The sequence below is a fragment of the Caretta caretta genome, chromosome 10 (assembly GCF_965140235.1).
Source record: "Caretta caretta isolate rCarCar2 chromosome 10, rCarCar1.hap1, whole genome shotgun sequence".
NCBI lineage: Eukaryota > Metazoa > Chordata > Testudines > Cheloniidae > Caretta > Caretta caretta.
The window spans coordinates 18,200,602-18,220,646 of record NC_134215.1 but is presented as its reverse complement, the minus strand read 5'-3'; the positions used below and the strand labels follow the sequence as shown (position 1 = coordinate 18,220,646).

General features: G+C 45.1%; 1 protein-coding gene across 2 annotated transcripts; it reads right to left on the bottom strand.

Moving 5' to 3' along the window:
* Positions 1–3,676: 3,676 nt before the first annotated feature.
* CLEC19A (C-type lectin domain containing 19A) lies at positions 3,677–19,452 on the bottom strand. Of its 2 annotated transcripts, XM_048866933.2 has the most exons (6): positions 19,083–19,452; positions 16,612–16,831; positions 10,736–10,901; positions 6,599–6,692; positions 5,286–5,418; positions 3,677–4,089 (listed from the first exon to the last, which is right to left on the bottom strand). In XM_048866933.2, the coding sequence occupies exons 2-6, from the start codon at positions 16,628–16,630 to the stop codon at positions 4,010–4,012; spliced, it is 492 nt and encodes a 163-aa protein (XP_048722890.1). In that variant the 5' UTR covers positions 16,631–16,831; positions 19,083–19,452; the 3' UTR covers positions 3,677–4,009. The 2 variants fall into 2 exon arrangements, with proteins under 2 accessions (XP_048722890.1, XP_048722889.1); XM_048866932.2 differs by lacking the exon at positions 16,612–16,831 and having other exon boundaries at positions 19,083–19,450.
* Positions 19,453–20,045: the final 593 nt, after the last annotated feature.

Below are 20,045 nucleotides of genomic sequence, written 5' to 3'. Positions count from 1 at the left end.
CCCTGGATAGAATGATTTGTTTCTTTTAATCAGTGCAGTTACTGCGATGGTATAACAATGAGCATTAAAAAGAAATACATCCCAAAGCACCAGAGGCTACAGAGCTGCACAGAATGGCAATAGACTTCGCCACCTGCAGAATGAAAGGTAAATCACACTTTTCCATGGCCTCTATCAACATAGTATCCGAGCACCTCATTGTCTTTCATGTATTCATCCTCACAACACCCCATCATCCCAGTTTTACAGAGTAGAGGGAGACTTAAGTGACTTGCCCCCCGTGACACAGGATACCTGTGGCAGAACAGGGAACAGGATGCAGAGTATCCTAAGTCCTAAGCAACCACACTAAACCCTGGACCGCTTCTTCTACTGCTGGCAGCTTTCTTTTAATAACCACACACTCTAGCAGAATGATTCCCTTTGACTGGAAGAAGGAAAGAGAAACAGTGAAGTTCCTTACATGATTGTTCGATGGAGGCCAGAGCTCTCCGCACCTTGCAGAAACCTGGTGGTTGCTGTACAATCCTGTGCAAAGGAAGCTACTGAAGCCTTAGCTGGATGAGAATATCATTGATACTCATTCAGTTCTAGGCAAATAATGACTAGCACGAGGCTTTGGGCAGCTAATACATGGTAGGAGATGGGGAGAGGTTTCATTTATGTTTCAAAGACAATATGACCTCAGATTTTGCATACAGTTGACACACCTGTAAAGGTAAAAAAACAAGGGGTGTCCCAGAAAAATGGGGCCTCCCAGAAGAAATCTGCTACTGAGATGATTCCTCTTTTGGATAAAAATATAATTGGCTCCTTGTGACTGGTGGTATTGGCTCCAGCTAACACATCTATCACCCCACAACTCAGCTGTCCATTGACCCTATTTAATACATCATTGTAATGACTCCCTGCTGCCTTTTAAATTTAACAGGCACTCACAGTAAGGTGCCAAATGACACCAGTTCAAGACATGAAAGTTCAGAGGCACGATAGAGGCTGAATATTTTACAGTCAATGATTTGTTTTCACCTGTTGTTCAAAATGATAGATAGTATGTAGGACAGTGGCAGTGCAAAAACCCAATAGAATGAGAGGATACCTGCTGTGAATGAAACAGGCTTTGGGTGAGACAAAAGAATGAAACCCTTGGACTGTGTGGGGCAACCATCTCAAGCAAGACCTTGCAATACTAGTTGGACCTGTTCTGGAACACACACACACACACACACACAATCAATGCCCTGAAAACTACTTAAAGTCACAGAATCATAGACATGTAGGACTGGCAGGGACCTTGAGAGGTCATCTAGTCCAGTCTCCTGCACTCAAGGCAAGTCCATCTTATTGTGCTGAAAATGGTGCTGGAAGGATGATCCTGTGGTTATGGCATGACTCCGGAGACCTGGATTCAATTCCTTGCTCTGCCCCAGCCTGCCTGTGTGACCTTGGATGAGTCACTATGTCTCTTTGTGCCTCAGTTTCCCTTCTGTAAAGTGATGCATCTTTTCTGTCATGTCTATTTAGATTGTAAGTACTTTGAGGCAAGGATTGTAGCATAGCACCTGGTACAACATGGCCCTGATTTTAGGGCCTCAAGGTGCTACAAGTGGTAAAAAATAACAAAAGTAGAATCATAGTGATAACTCTTCTTCTCCTGTAAGGAAGCCAGTAAGAGAAGCACAGCAGGGTCAGGACCTCCCAAACGATTAATCTGTTCCTCCTCAGCAGGAGCATCTGATGGTAGAAATGTCCATCTTGTGAGTGCAGCTTTGAGAACAGAGGCCGCAGAACACAGAGGTGAACTGGCAGATGAGGATAAAAAAGTGCACGAAATCCCAAGGACTTTGCTTGGATTGACCTACATAGCAGATCCCTACCTTCCTTTGTAAAGCACATCCTTGGCATATGAATCTGCTACAGCTAGGGCTGAACTGCAAAACTCAGATCCAGAGCCTTGTTTCCCCAGAGTTTGTTGAGGAGGGGTCTTAGTTCACCCCATTGTCCTATCATACTCAGGGAAGTTTGTACAACGGCTAGTATAAATAAAAATTGATTCTTCCTGCCTCCTCCTTTCAGCTGTGTCTGCTCCTGTTATTCAGACAGAGCAAACTGGTCAACAGTAAGCTGTAGATATACCAGTCTCACACCACCCATCACTGAGGTGCAAACATATGATATCAAGAACAGCAGTGAGCAGAGACAGTCTCCATCTGCCTATGTAAATCAGTGTAGTACCATTGACTTTAATGGAACTATACCAATGTATACCAGCTGAGGCTCTGGCCCTAAATCTGTAAATCTACTCTTGCACCCCTTCATTCTAGGAGCCCTCTTATCCCACAGAGGAAAGAAGTGGTGGCAGAGAATGCGATTTATATTCATTCATTATCCACATCTGAAAGGAGCTAAAAAATTATAAATAAGTAACAGAAGCGTACCCAGCTGCACATGGTGTTAGTCCAGTTTGTTTTGTAATTTGTTAGTAATTTCTTTAAAAAACTCTCAATTTAAAAAGAAAAATATTTCCCACTGCAATTATTTTTGCGATCCCCAGTCCAAAAAAATAAATAACAAAATAATAGTCTTGCTTTTTATAGTAAAACAGCAGTTACCAATCACAGAGATGTGCTTTGTGCATCTCAGGTAGGCACCTTGGTTATTCTGACATGTAACAATTTTATCCCCTTTTTTTGCATGCACGCATGAGAGAGGGAGAGAGAGAGAGAGAAACAAAAAAGAACCCCCCCGCCCCCCGTAATCCTGAAGGAATGGTGTTAAAGGAAATATTTGTTCCAATATAAAAAGTTACTGCTTTGTATATTGAATGAAAGCTTTTTCCCCCCCCTTTTGATTTCTTCAATAGTCAATTGCCAAAACTGAGTATAAAAGCTGGTTTGGTTTGCACCAGTGTAAAAGAACCTGTATAAGCTACTGAACATGTATATTTCAGCAGTGTTAGAAAGAAGAAGGAACTTCAGCAAGCTGTTTACAATGTATTTTAGTTGTGAGAAAGCAACATCAGCAACACATGGTATTTTGCATAACTTAGCAGAAAATGACAGTCCCTCTTAATTCCCACAGGCTAAATTATTTAGTACAGTCATCCATTACTTGATGATTACAGTTTGAGTGTTTGTAGTAAAACAATTGATTTCTTGTTATGTGACAGGTTGATACATTTAAAATCTAAATATGGGCTCATATCTAGAGGTCCTTACTTAGCTTTTACTCAGGTATAACTCCTACCACATTTCGTCTGAATACAGAGTGAATATGACCTGAGCATGGACTTCAATATTTATCCGAAGTTGCTTTATTTATACAATACCCGTATAGATTTATCATCTTATTCTGAGCTCACACTAATATAAGTTATGAACAGTAATTCAATTGAAATCATCCAATATAAGTGAGATCTGATTCAGGCTGTTAGTTTCACTTCATTCTGACATCAAAGTTCAGAAATGATGCAGAATGTGTCTTCTGTAGTAATGAACTCTAGTTTGTCACTGCAAAAGGGTTATTGTCCTGCTCCTCAGAATGCTAGAGAGATTTCCAAATCCTAGGACCAGTTAGGCAGTCCTTTGTCGCACAAAACTCCCACTGAGGGCAGTAGGATTCATTTTATGGGAATGAGGACGCATAAAATGGGACATAAAATCAGACTTTCTCACTGTTGTGAACCTTTTCACCTCTTTAATTATACATATAGGTTACAACATTCTTTTCAGTCACAGAGTCTGGATGGAGACGCGACACTGAAATTGTTCCTAGACCATGGAAAATGTACTGGCTTGACTATTCACCAATGCTCTTTGGTCAGCCATAGCACAGACAAAAGCAAGAGACAGGTAAAGTATTTTCTAGGTGGAGTAACTGGCATCAGACATATAACTAGTTATTTGAGCCACTAAAATTGTCTCTGATATAAAATATGCCTTTGGTCAGATTGACTTTATTCCAGTAGTTTAGTAGGTTGACTGCTGCTGTTTGTTATTGTGGGAGCGAGTTAATCAATTGCCAGTGATGGAATCTTGCAGACAAATGGGAATTCTCTGTTGCAGCTGTTGTCATTCCATGATCGTAAAGCTATAGGGGAGTAAGAATAAGGAGTTAGTTAAGGTTTTCAATGAAGGTGTGATCACATGATGAAGGATAAAAGTGCCTCCATGAAGAAATGACATACAATGTATACAAAAACACCAAATTTCCTACACAAAGGAGTTAGTTTCATCCCCAATCCTTAGCCCTGAAGAAAAGTCTTGTCAAAAGATTCTGTAATACAGACACGATTCTGACAAGTTCAAAAGCTGCATATACTTTTGCGTAGACACAAGACCATGCTGGCTGGATATAGAGACTATTACAGTCTTACCAGCCCCAGCCCCGCATACAATTATTCGTGCATATATGTTGTGCTTATACCTGTGCAGATTCCCATAGGACAAGAGAAAAAGACTTATTTGTAATGAGAAAAGGAGTACTTGTGGCACCTTAGAGACTAACCAATTTATTTGAGCATGAGCTTTCGTGAGCTACAGCTCACTTCATTGGATGCGATGAAGTGAGCTGTAGCTCACGAAAGCTCATGCTCAAATAAATTGGTTAGTCTCTAAGGTGCCACAAGTACTCCTTTTCTTTTTGCGAATACAGACTAACACGGCTGTTACTCTGAAACCTGTTATTTGTAATGCTCCTTGTTCGAGTCTATCCTTTCCCCAATTCTGTTGTCTCCCTCCGCTCCATAGTGACTGCATCTCTGCTGGTGTTTCTTTCCAATAACATATCCCTCCCATTATTTCCTTGGTCTGGAAATGTCTCGGGGCTTTGTCTTCACATACAGCGCGACAGCAGCGCTTCTCCCGTCAGCGTAGTTCATCCATCTCCGCAGGAGGCGGTAGCTATGTTGAAGGGAGAAGCTCTCCTGCCAGCTCTGTCTTCATGGGGGTTTAGTAGGCATAACTACATCGCTCAGGGGTGTGGATTTTTCACACCCCTGAGTGATGTAGTTATACCCATATAGGTGTGTAGTGTAGACCTGGCCTCAGTTGAGGGGGAAGCAGGCAAGCTGGTGTCTTTATACTGCCTTTGATTGACAGTTCTTTGCTTCTCGGGGAGGGGTGAAATTTCCTCCTCTGCAAAAACAACATGTAAAAATAATCATGCTGCCAGCATCTTTTCTGTTATGCATAGAAAAGGATGATCCTGCATTTCACTCAATTTATTTACACATGCTTCTTGGAAAACGTGGTGTGCAGCCTGAGGCTCAACAGTGAAGTACCTACCACTGTTATATCTGTACCAGATCTGTACACAGTCCTCTTCCTCTGGAATAGAGTGGATCCCATCATCTGGCTGGTTGCCATCCCAGTAGTTATAGTCATAGGAAGAACCATCTGTCCATTCAAAGTGACCTTCCTATTAAACATCATCCGGAAATTAGGGGGAGGGGCTAATGGAGAAGTGCAATGATTTCAACAAATGATTTGTGGAAGTCTGGACTTCAGGATTGGCCAACAGAATATTCTCTTCTACCTTGTAGAGAGTGACGTCATCAATCTGACCTCATTCCTATGTCTAGAAGGCAAAAACTAGGTCCATGCTGAACAAAGGCCCTTCTTCTACTGAGTTTTGCACTCTGCTAGTGTATTGTTTGAGATCATAGAGTATGACTACACTACAAAGAAAAACATGCAGCGTCAAGTCTCAGTTGATTTGCCCTCCTGGGGCTTGGGCTGTGGGGCTAAAAATAGCAGTGTAGACATTCCCCCTCAGGCTGGAGCCTGAGCTTCGAGAGTCTCCCCCTCGGCAGGTTTAAGAGCCCAGGCTCCACTTCATTGGGTTTCCTTTTGTTACTGTGTAATTTTTCAAAAGATTTCAAAAGTTACAGAGTAAGATAAAGAAAAATGAAAAAGTGGGCGAGGGGGTGGGGGGCTAGACATTATTTATTGTATTGCACTCAACATGGGTGCTGAAAGCCATTGAACCAAACTGCAAACCCTGAATATGATGGAAGCCATGCACTCAGTTGCTATTCTTCAAGCCAGGGGGTGCTGGACTCCCAGTACTCACTGTCCTTGTCCTCTACCCGTACACACACACACACACACCCCAAAAACGGAGAAAGTAGGAAAATATTTTGCAGAAAATTCATACGCACATAAATTGTTCTGTTTCAAACCATGTCACATGGAAACAACTTTGAAATTTCAACATTTATCATGAAATTGTCTCCTCCCCACCCCCTTTTCTTAAACATTTCTTGGCTACCTCAGTAGTTGTGGAGATTGAATTATCCTCTAATGTTCATAGGTCACAGCTTGAAACACTGGAAGGGCAATGTGGATAAGCAGAGAATCTTGCTCTCCAGGGCTGTCAGTCCAGCACTTCCAAGTTGTATTATAGTCAGAGGGCGGAAATTGAAAGGTGTAGAGGGAAAACAGAAAAAATAATTTTGCCTTTTATGTGAATCTGATGCCAAGGGTTACATCTCAGTGAGTTCCAGGTTGAATAGATTTCTTGTTCTTTTTATGAGAAAACCTGCTTGCATGATGATCCAGAGAAAAAGCAGGCGGTAGCTAATGTCGCGGTTTCTCACCTGTCTTAGGTCATGAAGTCCCATCCAGATATCGGTGGGTATTCCAGGCACTCGGCTGTTTACTAGGTCATATACAAAGACATTCTCTTCCCAGCTGGTAAAGTACCATAATATGAAATAGTTAGGAGGTTGGTATTAGTGAAATTAAGCAAATACTATCCCTCGGCATTCAGACTGCAGTTTGGCAAATGGGACCCAAATCTTTAAACTACCCTTTGAAACTGTCCATGGAAATTTTGAATTCATTTTCTTAGTTTGTGTAAGAGGATGGCTTAGTATGGCAAAACCCGGAGCTGGATGGAAACGCAGGGAAAAATACATGGCAGTGATTTCAAATCCCCGTCCCCTTTCAAAATTAAAAAATTCAAACTTTCAAAAATTCAAAATCATTTCAGCAGCTGTAACACCAAGCAGGAGGTGTGATAACGTAAAGTGTCTACTGCCTGTGTTCTGCTGGAATGGTGTGAAATGAACTCAAGCAGGTCAATGAGCTTCCACATCTTAAACCAGTGCTCTTCAAGATTTCTGAAGTGGGGGCCACTTTGGCAAATAAACCTTCAATGTGAGAGCCACATCAACCTGCACAGATGGTTGAACACTCTGAGTTCTTTGTTGGTTGATATGGTAATATTACTGTTATTGGTAATATTGCTTGGGGTGCAGCAGGGGGAATGGGGGGCTGGCTCTGGGAGGGGTGTCAGGGCTGGGCAGGGGCTTCGGGTGCAGGAGAGGGTGAGGGGGTGCAAGCTCTGGGAGGGAGTTTGGGTGCAGGAGGGGACTCCAGACTGGGGCAGTGTGTTCGGGTACAGGAGGGGATACAGGGTGCAGGAGGGGGTATGGGGTGCAGGCTCTGGGAGGGGGCTCAGGGCTGGGACAGAGGCTTGGGATGCAGGAGGGGGTAGTGGGGGCTGGCTCGGGGAGGGGGCTCAGGGCTGGAGCAGGGGATGCAGGAGGGGGTTTGGGGTTCTGACTCTGGGAAGGGGGTCAGGGATCAGGCTTGGGGTGCAGGAGGAGGTATTGGGGACAGGGGTGGCAGGTTTGTAGACATTTTGGTGGTGCCCAGAACGCCCCCCCCAAACTCCACCCCCTCCTCCCTAAGGCTCTGGGAAGGAGTTTGGGTAGGGGGAGGAGGTCTGGGGTGCAGGCCCTGGGCTGGGGCAGGGGATTGGGGTGCAGGAGGGGTGCAGGGTACAGGCTCTGGGAAGGAGTTTAGGTGCAAAAGGGGCAAGAGGTTGGGCTCCGAGAGGGAGTTTGGGTGGGGTAGGGGCTGGGGGTGCAGGGGCTGGGATGGAGTTTGGGTGCTGGGTGCAGGCTCCAGGCTGGGGCAGGAGGGGTGGGTGCAGGAGGGGATGAGGGGTGCAGGATCTGGGATGGAGTGCGGAGGGCTGGGGTGCAGGCTCTAGGAGGGAGTTTGGGGGCAGGAGAGGGTGTGTGGGAAGGGGGTGGATGTGCAGGCTCTGGGACGGAGTTTGGGTGCAGGCTCCAGGCTGGGGGTGGGGGGGTTAGAAGGGGTTAAGGGGTGCAGGCTCTGGGAGGGAGTTTGGGGGTTGGAGGGGGTTCAGAGGGAGGGGATGCGAGCTCTGAGAGAGAGTTGGGGGTGGGAGGGGGTGTGGAGGGAGGGGGGTGCAAGGATGAGGGGTTTGGGTGTGGTTGGGGATGAGGGGTGTTGGAGGGGGCTCAGGGCTGGGGTAGAGGGTTAGGGTGCGGGGGGGTGAGGGCTCTGGCTGGGGGTATGGGCTCTGGGGTAGGGCAGGGCTGAGGATGAGGAGTTTGGGGTGCAGGCAGGCTACCCTTGGGCTGGGGCCAGAGAGGAGGACTCCCCCCAGCCCTCTCCCCATGGGCATCAGTGAGCTCTGGGAGGGGGACCCCTCTTCCCCCCCCCCACACTCACCCACACCACTGTCACTTCATGTTCTCCTCGGACCCCTCTCAGGTCCAGGAAGCCCCTTCGCCTCCCCTGTAGTGGGTGCCGGGCGGGGGCAGGGGGGGCTGCCATCACATGTGCGCCTCCTCCTCTGCTGCTGCCCCTCACGGCAGCCGCACTGGGGGTGAGGGATGGGGCTGCCCCTTGGCCAGCATGGGGCAGGAGCGGTGACTGTGGGCGGGGGGGGCCCCCGTGCTGGTGGAGGGTCCTGCCAGAAAAGGGAAGGGTCCGAGGCAGACGGGCAGGGTAAGGGCAACCTGCCCTGCCACGGGTGGTTGGGGGGCACTAGGGCCCTGTGGCGGCAGTTGATGCTGGGAGCCAGCAGAGCAGAGGCAGCGTGGAGCTGCAGGGGAGAGGCAGGGACGCTCCCGGACCCAGGGGAGGTCGCAGGGGCAGCAAGTGGGGGCCGGGGGACACTTGAGGGAGGTGTGGGGGGGTGGCAGGCAGGGCCGGGGGAGAGACCCGGCCCCATACATTGGTGGAGCTGGGCCCCCGGGCCCTGACTATTGCTGGAGCCCGGGCACCACAGGTCCATACAACTCGCTGCCCCTGATTGGGGGCTGGCTCTGGGAGGGGGCTCAGGGCTGGGGCAGGGACTTGGGGTGCAGGAGAGTGTGTTGGGGGCTGGCTCCGGGAGGCTGCAGGTTGGGCAATGGAAGAGCTATTCAGAACCTGCCCATCGAAGGGGGTGGCACTTACTTCGGGGCAGTCCCAGCCCCACGCCGCTCCTGGAAGGGGCCAACACGCCCCTGAAGCCCCTGGGGAGGAATGCTGCTCTGCATGCTGCCCCTCTGTGCAGGCTCCGCCCCCACAACTCCCATTGGCCACAGTTCCCCATTCCCGGCCAATGGGAGCTGCTGGGGCAGTGCTTGCAGGCAGGAGCAGTGCGCGGAGACCTCTGCTTACCCCCTTGCACCCCGGGGCCTTGGGGGCATGCTGGCCACTTCCAGGAGCAGTGTGGGGCCAGGGCAGGCAAGGAGCCTGCCTTAGCTGCAGCCTCACTGCTGCCAGAAAGCGCGATCGACAGTGAGCTGCACTTAGGGTCCATGGGAGCCGCCACTGGCTCACAGGCCTTGCAGTGAAGAACACTGTCTTAAACCATCAAGAGTGGCTGGCCTTGGGATGGAGGAAAAAACATGGAAACAGGACATCGCACGGTGAATGCCCATTCGCTCACTAGGGGCCTGCTTCAGTACTCCTTGATTTCAACGAAAACACTTCTGCAGCACCTCTGTTTTCAATATTAGCGTGTGTGTGGGGGGAAGATTCTTGAATTTGAGATGAATTATAGATGTGCCCATGTAGCAAAGTCTTCCTCTGATATCCGAATGTTTAGATCCAGCATTTTGCTTTGGGCCCCATTTCTAATCTGGGTTTGTGAACTGTTCCATGAAACAGAGAATGGAAAACCTTTCTGTTCTGAAGTTCTGAGTCAGACAAAATTGTAACCAAAATTGTTCCCTTGAAACCAAAGCCGCCCTCCTCCATGCAGGGACTGATTAATATAATAGGTACAATGTGACTGCAGTTGTCAGAGTGGAGTCTTTGGTAACTGAGGGCCACATTTTCAGAGTCTCCAAAAATATGACAATAAAATTGGATCAAGCATCTGATTGTGCACACAAAGCCTCACTTTTGCTCATGCACATCAGGTAGTTGGTGTGCAGTTTATATGCAAATGCATGGGGTTTGCACGCACATTCACACGGCCTCTTGAAAATGTGGTCCTTTCAATTATTATATTGTACAACTACAGCCAAACCCAGGGTGATCCAAATAGCTTTGTTGTAACACAGAGCATAAGGTGACAACTTGTTATTTATGTTAATGTAACTAAACAGTATTACAGAACATGGCCATTTCACAAGTGCCTCTGGGCTTGACTAAGAGCAATAGCGATAGATCTGCTTCAGAATTATTGGTTCTACCACTTGAGCTAAAGGAGACTCTCTGATAGACATCTAATTAATACAGTTGAGGAGTTTTGATTTTGTCCATTAGAGGGCAGAGATACACACGCACACTAGCTAGTGCATTTCAATACAGATACGCAGAATTTATGACAGTGGTAAATTAGGCTTAAATGGGTTTGCTTTCTCATAGGAAGGTTAAACTCCAGCTGAGGAATTATTTATATATATATTTTTATTGCCACAGACATTGTTTAGCTGGACTTTGACAATGTTTTAGAAACAGATTTCTTTCATTCTTACCTGTGAATCGATGCTAATTTGGCTGATTTTATGCCAATGGAAAATTCCGCACAATAGAGATCGGCTTCAGCCCATGTTTTATTGAGGGGAAAGTATCTGTAACAGTACCCTTCATATTCTGTCCAAAACAGTGGGCAGGAGTAGGACTGAATTGGCTCTGGCATAGCTGGGGGAGAAAGAAAAGAAAATTGGAAGAGCATTTGATACACAACAGCTGCAGGGACCCCGACAATGGTGAATGTCTCTGTTTTTTAGGACATGTCTCAATGTCCTTGCTGGCTTTACAAAAAATGAAAAAAATGAAAAATTCCCCTAAGGGCTTAGATTTTCACGAGCAACTGGGGACTTTGAGTGCCTCCATTCTTGGATGCCCCCTCAAAATATCTGAATTTCTGAAGATGGGAGCTCAGCACTTTGGAAAGTTTGAGCAGAATTTGCCATTTCTGAGTAGTCCAAGCAGGGAAGAAAAATACTTTTGGATGCTACCATAATATAAATATTTACTAACCCTACTGTACATTTTCAAAGTAGGCTGGAAGTGACACTATGGAGTTCTGTAGGGATAAGATCAGGTCTGGGCCCATTCTCATTCACATCAATGCCTGGAAAGAGCAAACTTGTAGGAGAGGTTGAACCACCATTGCAGATAACACAGAGAGAAGGGGAAAGACTCCAATCAAAGGGACCAGGAAAAAAAATTGGGGGCAGTGGTGGGAAACAGATACATGCAACTTCATGCAGTAAAAGCATTGAAAACAGTGTAGAAAGATGCCAAGAAACATTATATCCTAAATGATCACAAGATACAAGACACTGAGGGAGAAATAGTGAGCAGAAATTTAAATCGATCAGTCACATTTCTGGGAGGTAGGTAAGAAGGTAAATAGGGCCCTGATTCAGCAAGATATTTAAGTACATGCTTAACTTTAAGTACATGACTGGTCTTGCTGAAATCAATGGAATGATCTATGTGTTTTAATCACCAGGACACATCACAGGCTCTGTCATCTCCATCCACGCTATCTCCTTGCCAGTGTGTGATTGTTCCCTGCACTAAATTCATTCTTGAGTGCTGTCCTTTGTTTGTTTGCTTTAAATCAATGGACTCATGGAGTACTAGTCATCAAATGGAGAAGTGAGCCCCCAGCTGGAGTGATCACTGAAGACTTGGAAAAGGTAGAGCTGAGGGCAGCAAGGATGAAATGTTTCAGGTTTTGGAAAAAGGGGAAGGAAAATGCTGCTGATGTTCTTTAGAAAAGAGGAAGCACAACTGATGTGTATGAAATCCTAAGAGGTCCAGAGAAGGTGGATGCCACAAAACTATCGAAGCAAATAACAGGCTCAGAATCCAGGGAGTTCCAATTGAAGCTAGGAAAGGATCTGGTATTCAGGGACTTCAAGGGGAATCATCTTTACAATGAGCACAATTAACCTGTAGAACAAACTCTGCTAAAGGCAAAACTGAAGCGGCAACCAGGAGCATGTTAAAAAAGGGGGGGGATTAGCCAAGTCCTAATCATCACAGGGTACAAACGCTAGAACTTGCTGGGCTGAACTCCTTCTATCCCCAAATGTCACTACATGAAGCTTCCTTTGGCAGTCATTTTGCACCCCATTTCTTTAGTTCCTTCCACCCAGAGCCCTCAAAGCATTTTACGAACATCAGCCGATTCAGCCTCAGAGAAGCCCCCTGATATAAGCATTACACTCAGTTTTCAAGTAAAGAACACTTAAGAGGCAAAGGTGCTCATTGATGGTAACACAGGAAGTCAATGCCACAGCCAGCAATAGAGTCCAGCTCTTCTGCTCCAAGGCCTGTCCTTTAACCATTACATCGCTATTGCTGGGTACAGAACATAAAGCTGCCTCTGGGTTATCGATCAGCTCCCCAGAAACTGGGAGATTTGTCACAGTCTGTGGCAGCAGAATGACTCAGATACCGGGAACTGACTGTTCCCAGCATTTCAGCGCTCACAACAGCACTGTGAAACAAACAGCAGGCATTCAGGGGAACTGGAGCGCTGTGAGTCAGTCTCTCCTGCTGACCCGGGGTATTAAATGCCTCCATAATGTCAAATCTAGTGAGCCCAGTTATTTCAAGTACTGCAAAACCGGAGCTATTTTGTGGCTAATGTAAACAGCTACCTTTTCATTGCTTTTCTCTGACAGCCCCAAGCCTCCACCAGCACTCTTCTATCCCTTGAGCTCAGATAAAAGATAATTATTCTTCCTTTGTGGTGACCCTTCCCCTTTCCCCTCCAGAGCTCTTTAGAGGATGTATCCTGATACAAGTGCTCTTGGAGCCAGTTCCAGTCATTATCGGCCCTGAGAAGTGCCATTCCTAGATAACTAGGGTCAGTGAGCAACTCAGATCTCAAGAACCAAGTAACATTGTAGAGATGAACGAGTTGCTTTCAGATCACTATGTCTGACTATGTTAGTGATGGGCTATGCAAAAGAGCTCTAGTTGAAAATCAGATTGATACCTTGAAAAATGGAAGCAGCTTTTTAAAAATTGTAGCAAATTTGTATTCAGTTAACAGCAAGATGCAGTGTTTATTCCCATGGGTCACATCCTGCCATTGTCTCACAGAGAAAACAGTTACTCAGGGCTACCTCACATCCTGTTACAACAAAACCGGAGAGAGAGAGGGACAGAAGGATCAAACACCAACGAATGGAAGTGAGGGATCGGCCTCCAGCCCCCACAGATCCCAGAAATCCCAGGACAGGAAGCACCAAATAGCTGCAATGCACCCTGCACTCCGCCTTCCCTGACATGTACTGAGGGATCAGTCATGGAGTATAGGTTAGTGCTGCTTATAACTTCTGTGCATATCTCAGCCTGGCTGTCCACAGGGTTCCTAGCCTCCCTCCTTACCCACTCCCAGAGCCCCTCAGATCCCATGGAGGGTGGAATTGCCTGGAGAAGCCTCAGTGAGTGATAGGGAGCATGGCACACCAGCTCTTCTTGCTCTCGCCAGATGTATGTGGGGCTCTTCCATCCACTCATTTTACTTCTCTTTGCTCCCCATCACACCTCACTACGGGGTCCTCAGCCAGGCAAACCATTGACATCAATGGGCATTTTAGCTTAAGGGCCAAATCCAAAGCCTTTGGAGAGCAAGAGGAAGTCTCCCATTAATTTCAGTGGGTCTTGAATTAGATCTGAGTGGGCCCCATATTCTGATTTTATATATATATATATATATATATATATATATATATATATATTTATGCTGCTGATGTAACTTATTAGCAATTCCAGATGCAGTAACATTGGGTAGACACATGCTTCTTCCTGCTGGGTGTGGGTTCAGTACAGCAAGGTGGTGAGGACTCCTGTGGGTTGAGGGCACCCCCAGCTTCTCAGGAACACTCAGCACTGGAAGGACTCAGCCCTGCCCACCAAGCATTTAGAACACCTTGGGGTACTTAATTATTGGCTGGGATGACTGGAGACACTGTGAGCTTCACGGGCAGCCTAGTCATTGATATTTTTGGAACGCTTGTTAAAAATGACTGCGAACTCTTCACCTTTAGTTGCATGACAGCACAATGGACAAGCCAAAACCAGCAGCCGTCTCAGTGTTTTGCCTTTTCATGTGAAGTGTTATGGGCGTTTGTTGTGTGCTGGTTTGAAATTTCAGTTAGGGTGGTTTTGGCTTCCCTGAAATTTCTTGAGAAAATTGTTCCCCTTGATAGAAATGGTTGAAACAAAATCATCAGACCGAGGTGTTCATAGAGGCTTTTGATCTCCTACACCACTTTCCCGACTAGGTGTCATTAATTTGATTAGCTTCAGTGAACAAGAGGTGCCTGGAGGAATTTAAGGTTAAATATACCAGAAAAGAGAACGAGGGTAGGTCAATGCTTAATTAGCACCTTTCTGTTAGGTCAATGTAGGAAGCCTTTGCACTCTCTTTAGAAGAGGGGTTATTATTCTTAAATTCACAGGAAATAACCAAGGAACCACTTATATTCTAGAACACTTAGGTCTATTTTTATTTTCAAATCTGTCAGACATCGTATGGCAGACAAGCCCACTTCTCAGCAGGAAAACTTGAACCAAGCCCAGCCCGTCAGAAGGGTATTTGCTGGTATGGAAAACGAGGGCAGTGTCATCGGGTCAGTCATATCAGTTTTCTACATGTTCAACTATGTCAGCAGAACACCACTGTTTGACCTCCTTGGTAAAATTCTTGGAGATCTCCTTCAGAAAAGAAAGAGCTAATCCTTTATTATTTTTATCATTATTAACTCTTTCACTGAGAGAAGAAGGATCACCTGTGGTTAAGGATATGGGCAGGGACTCAGGATACTCGGGTGTAATTCTTGGCTCTTTCTGGGTGACCTTGGGCAAGTCACTTAATCTCTGTACCTTGGTTCTCCATCTGTAAAATGAGGATAACAGTGCTTCCTTTGTGCTTCGACTGAATGCTCTATGAGGCAGGGATGGCCTTTTACTCTATGTATTTACAGCATCTTGCACAACAAAGGCCCAATTGTGGTTGAAGCTTCTTGGTGCTCAGTATTCCCAATCAATATTTTCCCATGATGCTACTGAGAAAGGAAAACTAACAACAACCTGAGCCGTACAGAAATCTGCTTCTCAAGTCATTTTTTTTCATAGCAGCTTCAAATTTAAGATTGGAGGATATTTCTATGATAAAAGTGTATAGCTCTGCAATGTAGAGACTGGGTCTAGAGCAAGACTGACAAATGACATCCAGTCTGGTAGCATTCCTGGCACTTCAAAGCACTCTCACAGCATCTTTTCAACAGCAGATATTACCAGGCTTGTGCTGGAAGCAAATCACATTCTTGCTGGAGACTATTAAAGGGCTTGATTTCATCATGGGCAGCAGGTTTATCAGTAAGAGTCTAAATTGTAAACAAGACGTGAATGCCCTTAAAAAGAAGACTTAGCAACTCAGAAAAGAGGGTTCAGCCAAAGGGAGTCCTGTGGCTATCAAAATGTATCTGTAGGGCCCTACCAAATTCACGGCCATGAAAAATGTATCACAGACCGTGAAACCTGGTCTCCAGCTGTGAAATCTGGTCTTTTGTGTGCTCTTACCCTATACTGTACAGATTTGATGGAGGAGGCCAGGGTTCTCAAATTGGGGGTCCTGACCCAAAAGGGAGTTGCAGGGGAGTCGCAAGGTTATTTGAGGCAGGTCACGGTATTGCCACCCTTACTTCTGCGCTGCCTTCAGAGCTGGGTGGCCAGAGACTGGCGGCTGCTGAATAAGGGCCCAACTCTGCAGACAGCAGGGCAGAAGTAAGGATGGCAATACCGTACCATGCCATCCTTACTTCTGCACGGCTGCTGGCGGCGGTTCTGCCTTCAGAACTGGGTTCCTGGCCAGCAGCCACCCTTCTACAGCCACCCAGCTCCGAAGGCAGCGCCGCCGCCAGCAGCAGTTCAGAAGTAAGGGGAGCAGTACCACGACCCCCCCACCACTCCTTTTTGGGTCAGGATCCCTACAATTACAACACTGTGAAATTTCAGATTGAAATAGCTGAAATCATGAAATTTACAATTTTTAAAACTCTATGACCAGGAAATTGACCAAAATAGACCATGACTTTGGTAGGACCTTAGTCATGTGGCTTTGACTGTGCCTGCTACAGAGATCCAGAGATTTCAATCAACCGTGCTGTATTGCAAATAGCATACCTAGCCTTCATGAGATTAATGCTCTTCTGGGGCCCAATCCTCAGGAGGTGCTGAGCACCTTCAACTGCACTCAAGTTGCTGGGCATCAAGGGTCCCCACCAATACTCAGGAGGCATTGAGCACCTCACAGGATCAGGCCCCTAGAGTAGATTGAATGAGAGAAAACTCCCTTTACATGTAATGATCAACTGACCTTCTGCTATGGAAACCATTCCTGGAATTCTGCTGGGACTAGATGCCAGCAAGTGTGCGTTCTCTCTTACTTCTTGTACATGCAGTTAGTGTTGTCAGGATCAAGGGGTGAGCACATTTTTGGGGAAAGGGATGTTAATTTTTCTTCTCTTTCCTCTAATGTAGTCCTTTTGATTTTTCATCTCATTTAGTTTACAGCTTACCTTCAGCCACAGGAAAACCTGTAAATACAACATGAAAACATAGAAGGACCCGATGTTCCATCAATGCCCCTCCACTGCCATGTTCAATATATTTATCAGTGGGTGAAATCCTGGCCCCACCGAAGTCAATAGGAGATTTGCTATTAGCTTCAGTGGGGACAGGATTTCCCACAGAGTATGGACAAAAACAAAGAACTGAGAATTTAAAAATGTTTGGAGTAAGGAACTGAAATTGTTTTTCCAGGAGAAAATCCCAGTCCTAGAATGCTTACTCACGGCCTCATCTGCAATGGGACAACTCATGTGGGTAAAGCCTGCAGGTACATGCCTGAGCCAGGTACATGCTTTCAGCAATTCTCCGAATTCAAGCAACACATCAGGCGTCCGTTAATTCATTCTGGTCTGTCATTTTGGAAAGGGTTGGGAATGAAACATCACGTATTGGTGCTATAGATGATGTTAAGCAGGATCACAGAAAATGTGCACAATTACAGAAGGTGTGAGTATGCAGGGAATGGGACACACTTTACAAGCTCCACAAAACAATTCATATGTAAGACTTTGGCACTATCTTCTACAGACGTAACCTAACAATAACTATACACTCCCAGTGAGGATACAAAGTGCCACCCTAGGATAGATCTATAATACCTCACCAGAGTAACTATTCTACATTCCTCTTACACTACACTCGTTTTAATCTCTCCCTGTTGTTGAATAAAACACACTGCCAAAGGATAAGTACCAAAAGAGGAGTTTATGATGGATAGAAAAGAATAAGCCAATGTCATTAAGTATGATCGAGAGATTCTATGTGAATAAGGGCTGCAGGTTCAGGTCCTTAAATACAGACATCAAAAATTACATAGGGTGTCTTCAATATTATTATCATGCAAAATATTTAATTTGTATGATTATTTTCTCCCTTTCATTACATGACTACTTTCAAAACAAGCAGGTCATGACAAGGCTTTATCTTAAGTGTGTGTGTGCGCATGTATTGTACTCTGAAAGTCTCTTGGAAGCCAGCTGCTCCTTTCCTCTGCAGAACAGCAGGGCAGAGTTGGAAGAGAATGGTGACCAATGGTGTGTGGGGAGATTATAGCTTAACCAGGCAATGGAATGAAACTTTAATTGTGCTGCAAAAGTGTCACAATTTCAGACACCTAGGAGCATTTTTTGTAAATATTTTTTTATCAAAATGAAGTTATTTTTACGGAATTAAATTCTATGGTATTTGTATTTCAAGATGTAAAAATACTATAGCCAATTCTGTAGATCTCCTGCAGTACAGAAATACTATACTTCTAGCTGCAACTGGATAGGAGGCATCTTTGATTTTTCTCTCCTCAATTAGGTTTTGAGGAAGCTCCCATTGATTTGATGCCTGGCACTAAAGCCAAGCTTGTGGTAATTATTTTTCTCACTAGTTCATTGAACAATACTTATTGGGTGAGATTCTGCTCATGTAAATTTAGAACACTATCAAAGTGAGTGTAGTGACACTGGAATTACATTGGTGTAAATGAGAACAGAATTTGGCTTATTCTATCCAAGTAAAAATGTACTGCAAACCTGGGTAATACAATGAAATCACAAAGCCAGTTAAAATTTTGTTAAAATACTTCTCTCATCTAAAAAAGTACACTTTGTGATTAACTGTAGATAAACTCTGCAGCCAGTTGTGTATGTGTTATATGATCTAATATGTAGAGGGACAGTTCTTACATATGTTAACTTCACTTTATGTAAGAAAGAGTGAATAAAAGAAACGTTGCAAATCACAGTTCTTTACTTTTTGCACTTCCACAGAAAGCTAAACATCCAAAGAGTCACACTCCTTTACAACTTGCCATTGCTTTATTAATTATGATTGTTATTATTATTGAGTGCAATTACTATTGTTTGGACTAAAATCAGATTAAGAGCATTCTTTTAGCTTGTAAACATATGTAAACTTCTTGGCACCATTGTACAGGACCACATATTGTTTATAAGATTAAACTGAACATGCCTCCAAAACAAAGAAATAAAGTCAACAGAGAGAATGCTTCAACACGCTGGAACAGAAAAGATCAGCATTACTTGGTAATACACCTTCCCAAACTAAGCAGATTATTGAATTTACAAGTTTGGGTTTTATGGAGAAGTTAGCAAAACTGGTAAGGAGAATTGCATGCATTACAGGATACGTTTGTAAAAGTGCCTGATTTTAAGCCATCAACCTAATGTTTATTAACCCAAGCCACAGTCAATGATTTGCACTCACCTTGACTGATTTTAATATTTGTTTGTGGGAAAGCCTGGGTGGCAAGCAAAACCATTGAGAGGAGCACACAGAAATCCCATCTGATCACCATCTCTGATGGAGGACAAAATTTCATTTCCAGGTCTGCAGAGAGCCAATGACATGAAGCCTTTCCTTAGTTCGGTATCGCCTTGCTCTGCTGCTGAGATTCCTGGAGCAGATGTGAATATACTTTGTGCACTGCACCCTCCCCCGAAACTCCAAACTTTCACAATGACATGCTAGGAAGGCTGGCCAAGCTCCCTCCAGTGTAATACCACACGCTACACAACAACCAAGAGCTTCCCAGCTGAGACACTTCAAAGAAGCAGCTACATCCCATTTCACTGGCCGAAGTTAGTTACTTTAAACCATTTTTTTTCAAAAGTTCTGGTGAGGTTTTAGAAAGCAGGCATGCACACCTCCTAGTTGTGAGCCTTCAAAGATTAAGTTCTCGATTCAAGCAAACCACATCCCCTTTCTGCTTTCATGGCTGCTTCCTGAGAGATTTTGTTTGTGTCTATTGACTTGCCAATGTTTTACGCCACTCTTAGCACCGCATGGCACAAGTATGAGAGGTGCTTTCTGGCAGTGCAGTCCTACGTTCTGGAGCAGCAGCACTCAGAATGGGACCTAACTGGTTAGGCCTTACGGTTCGGTGTTGGAAAGATTTGTAGATTTCACATGATGTACAGAAAAGTCACAGCTTCAAACAAACAATATATCAATGGTGGGAGAAGTCTGTGTTAATGTCAGCTTTAGATGTACCTGACTGGCAGCCCTGGAGATATAGGGTATGTCTACACTATGGAATAAGGTCGAATTTATAGAAGTCGGTTTTTTAGAAATCGATTTTATATATTCGAGTGTGTCCCCCCCCACAGAAAGTGTGTCCCCCCCCACATTAAGTGCATTAACTCGGAGGAGCGCTTCCACAGTACCGAG

Bases quoted from the DNA above. Each gene is read 5' to 3' on its own strand.
- CLEC19A (XM_048866932.2), bottom strand. From the start codon at position 19,197: ATGAAATTTTGTCCTCCATCAGAGATGGTGATCAGATGGGATTTCTGT. The intron at 5,419-6,598 runs GTGAGAAACCGC...GATGTTTAATAG, and splicing joins GACTTCATGACCTAAGACAG to GAAGGTCACTTTGAATGGAC. The intron at 4,090-5,285 runs GTAGGTACTTCA...ACTCCCCTATAG, and splicing joins CTGGTACAGATATAACAGTG to CTTTACGATCATGGAATGAC.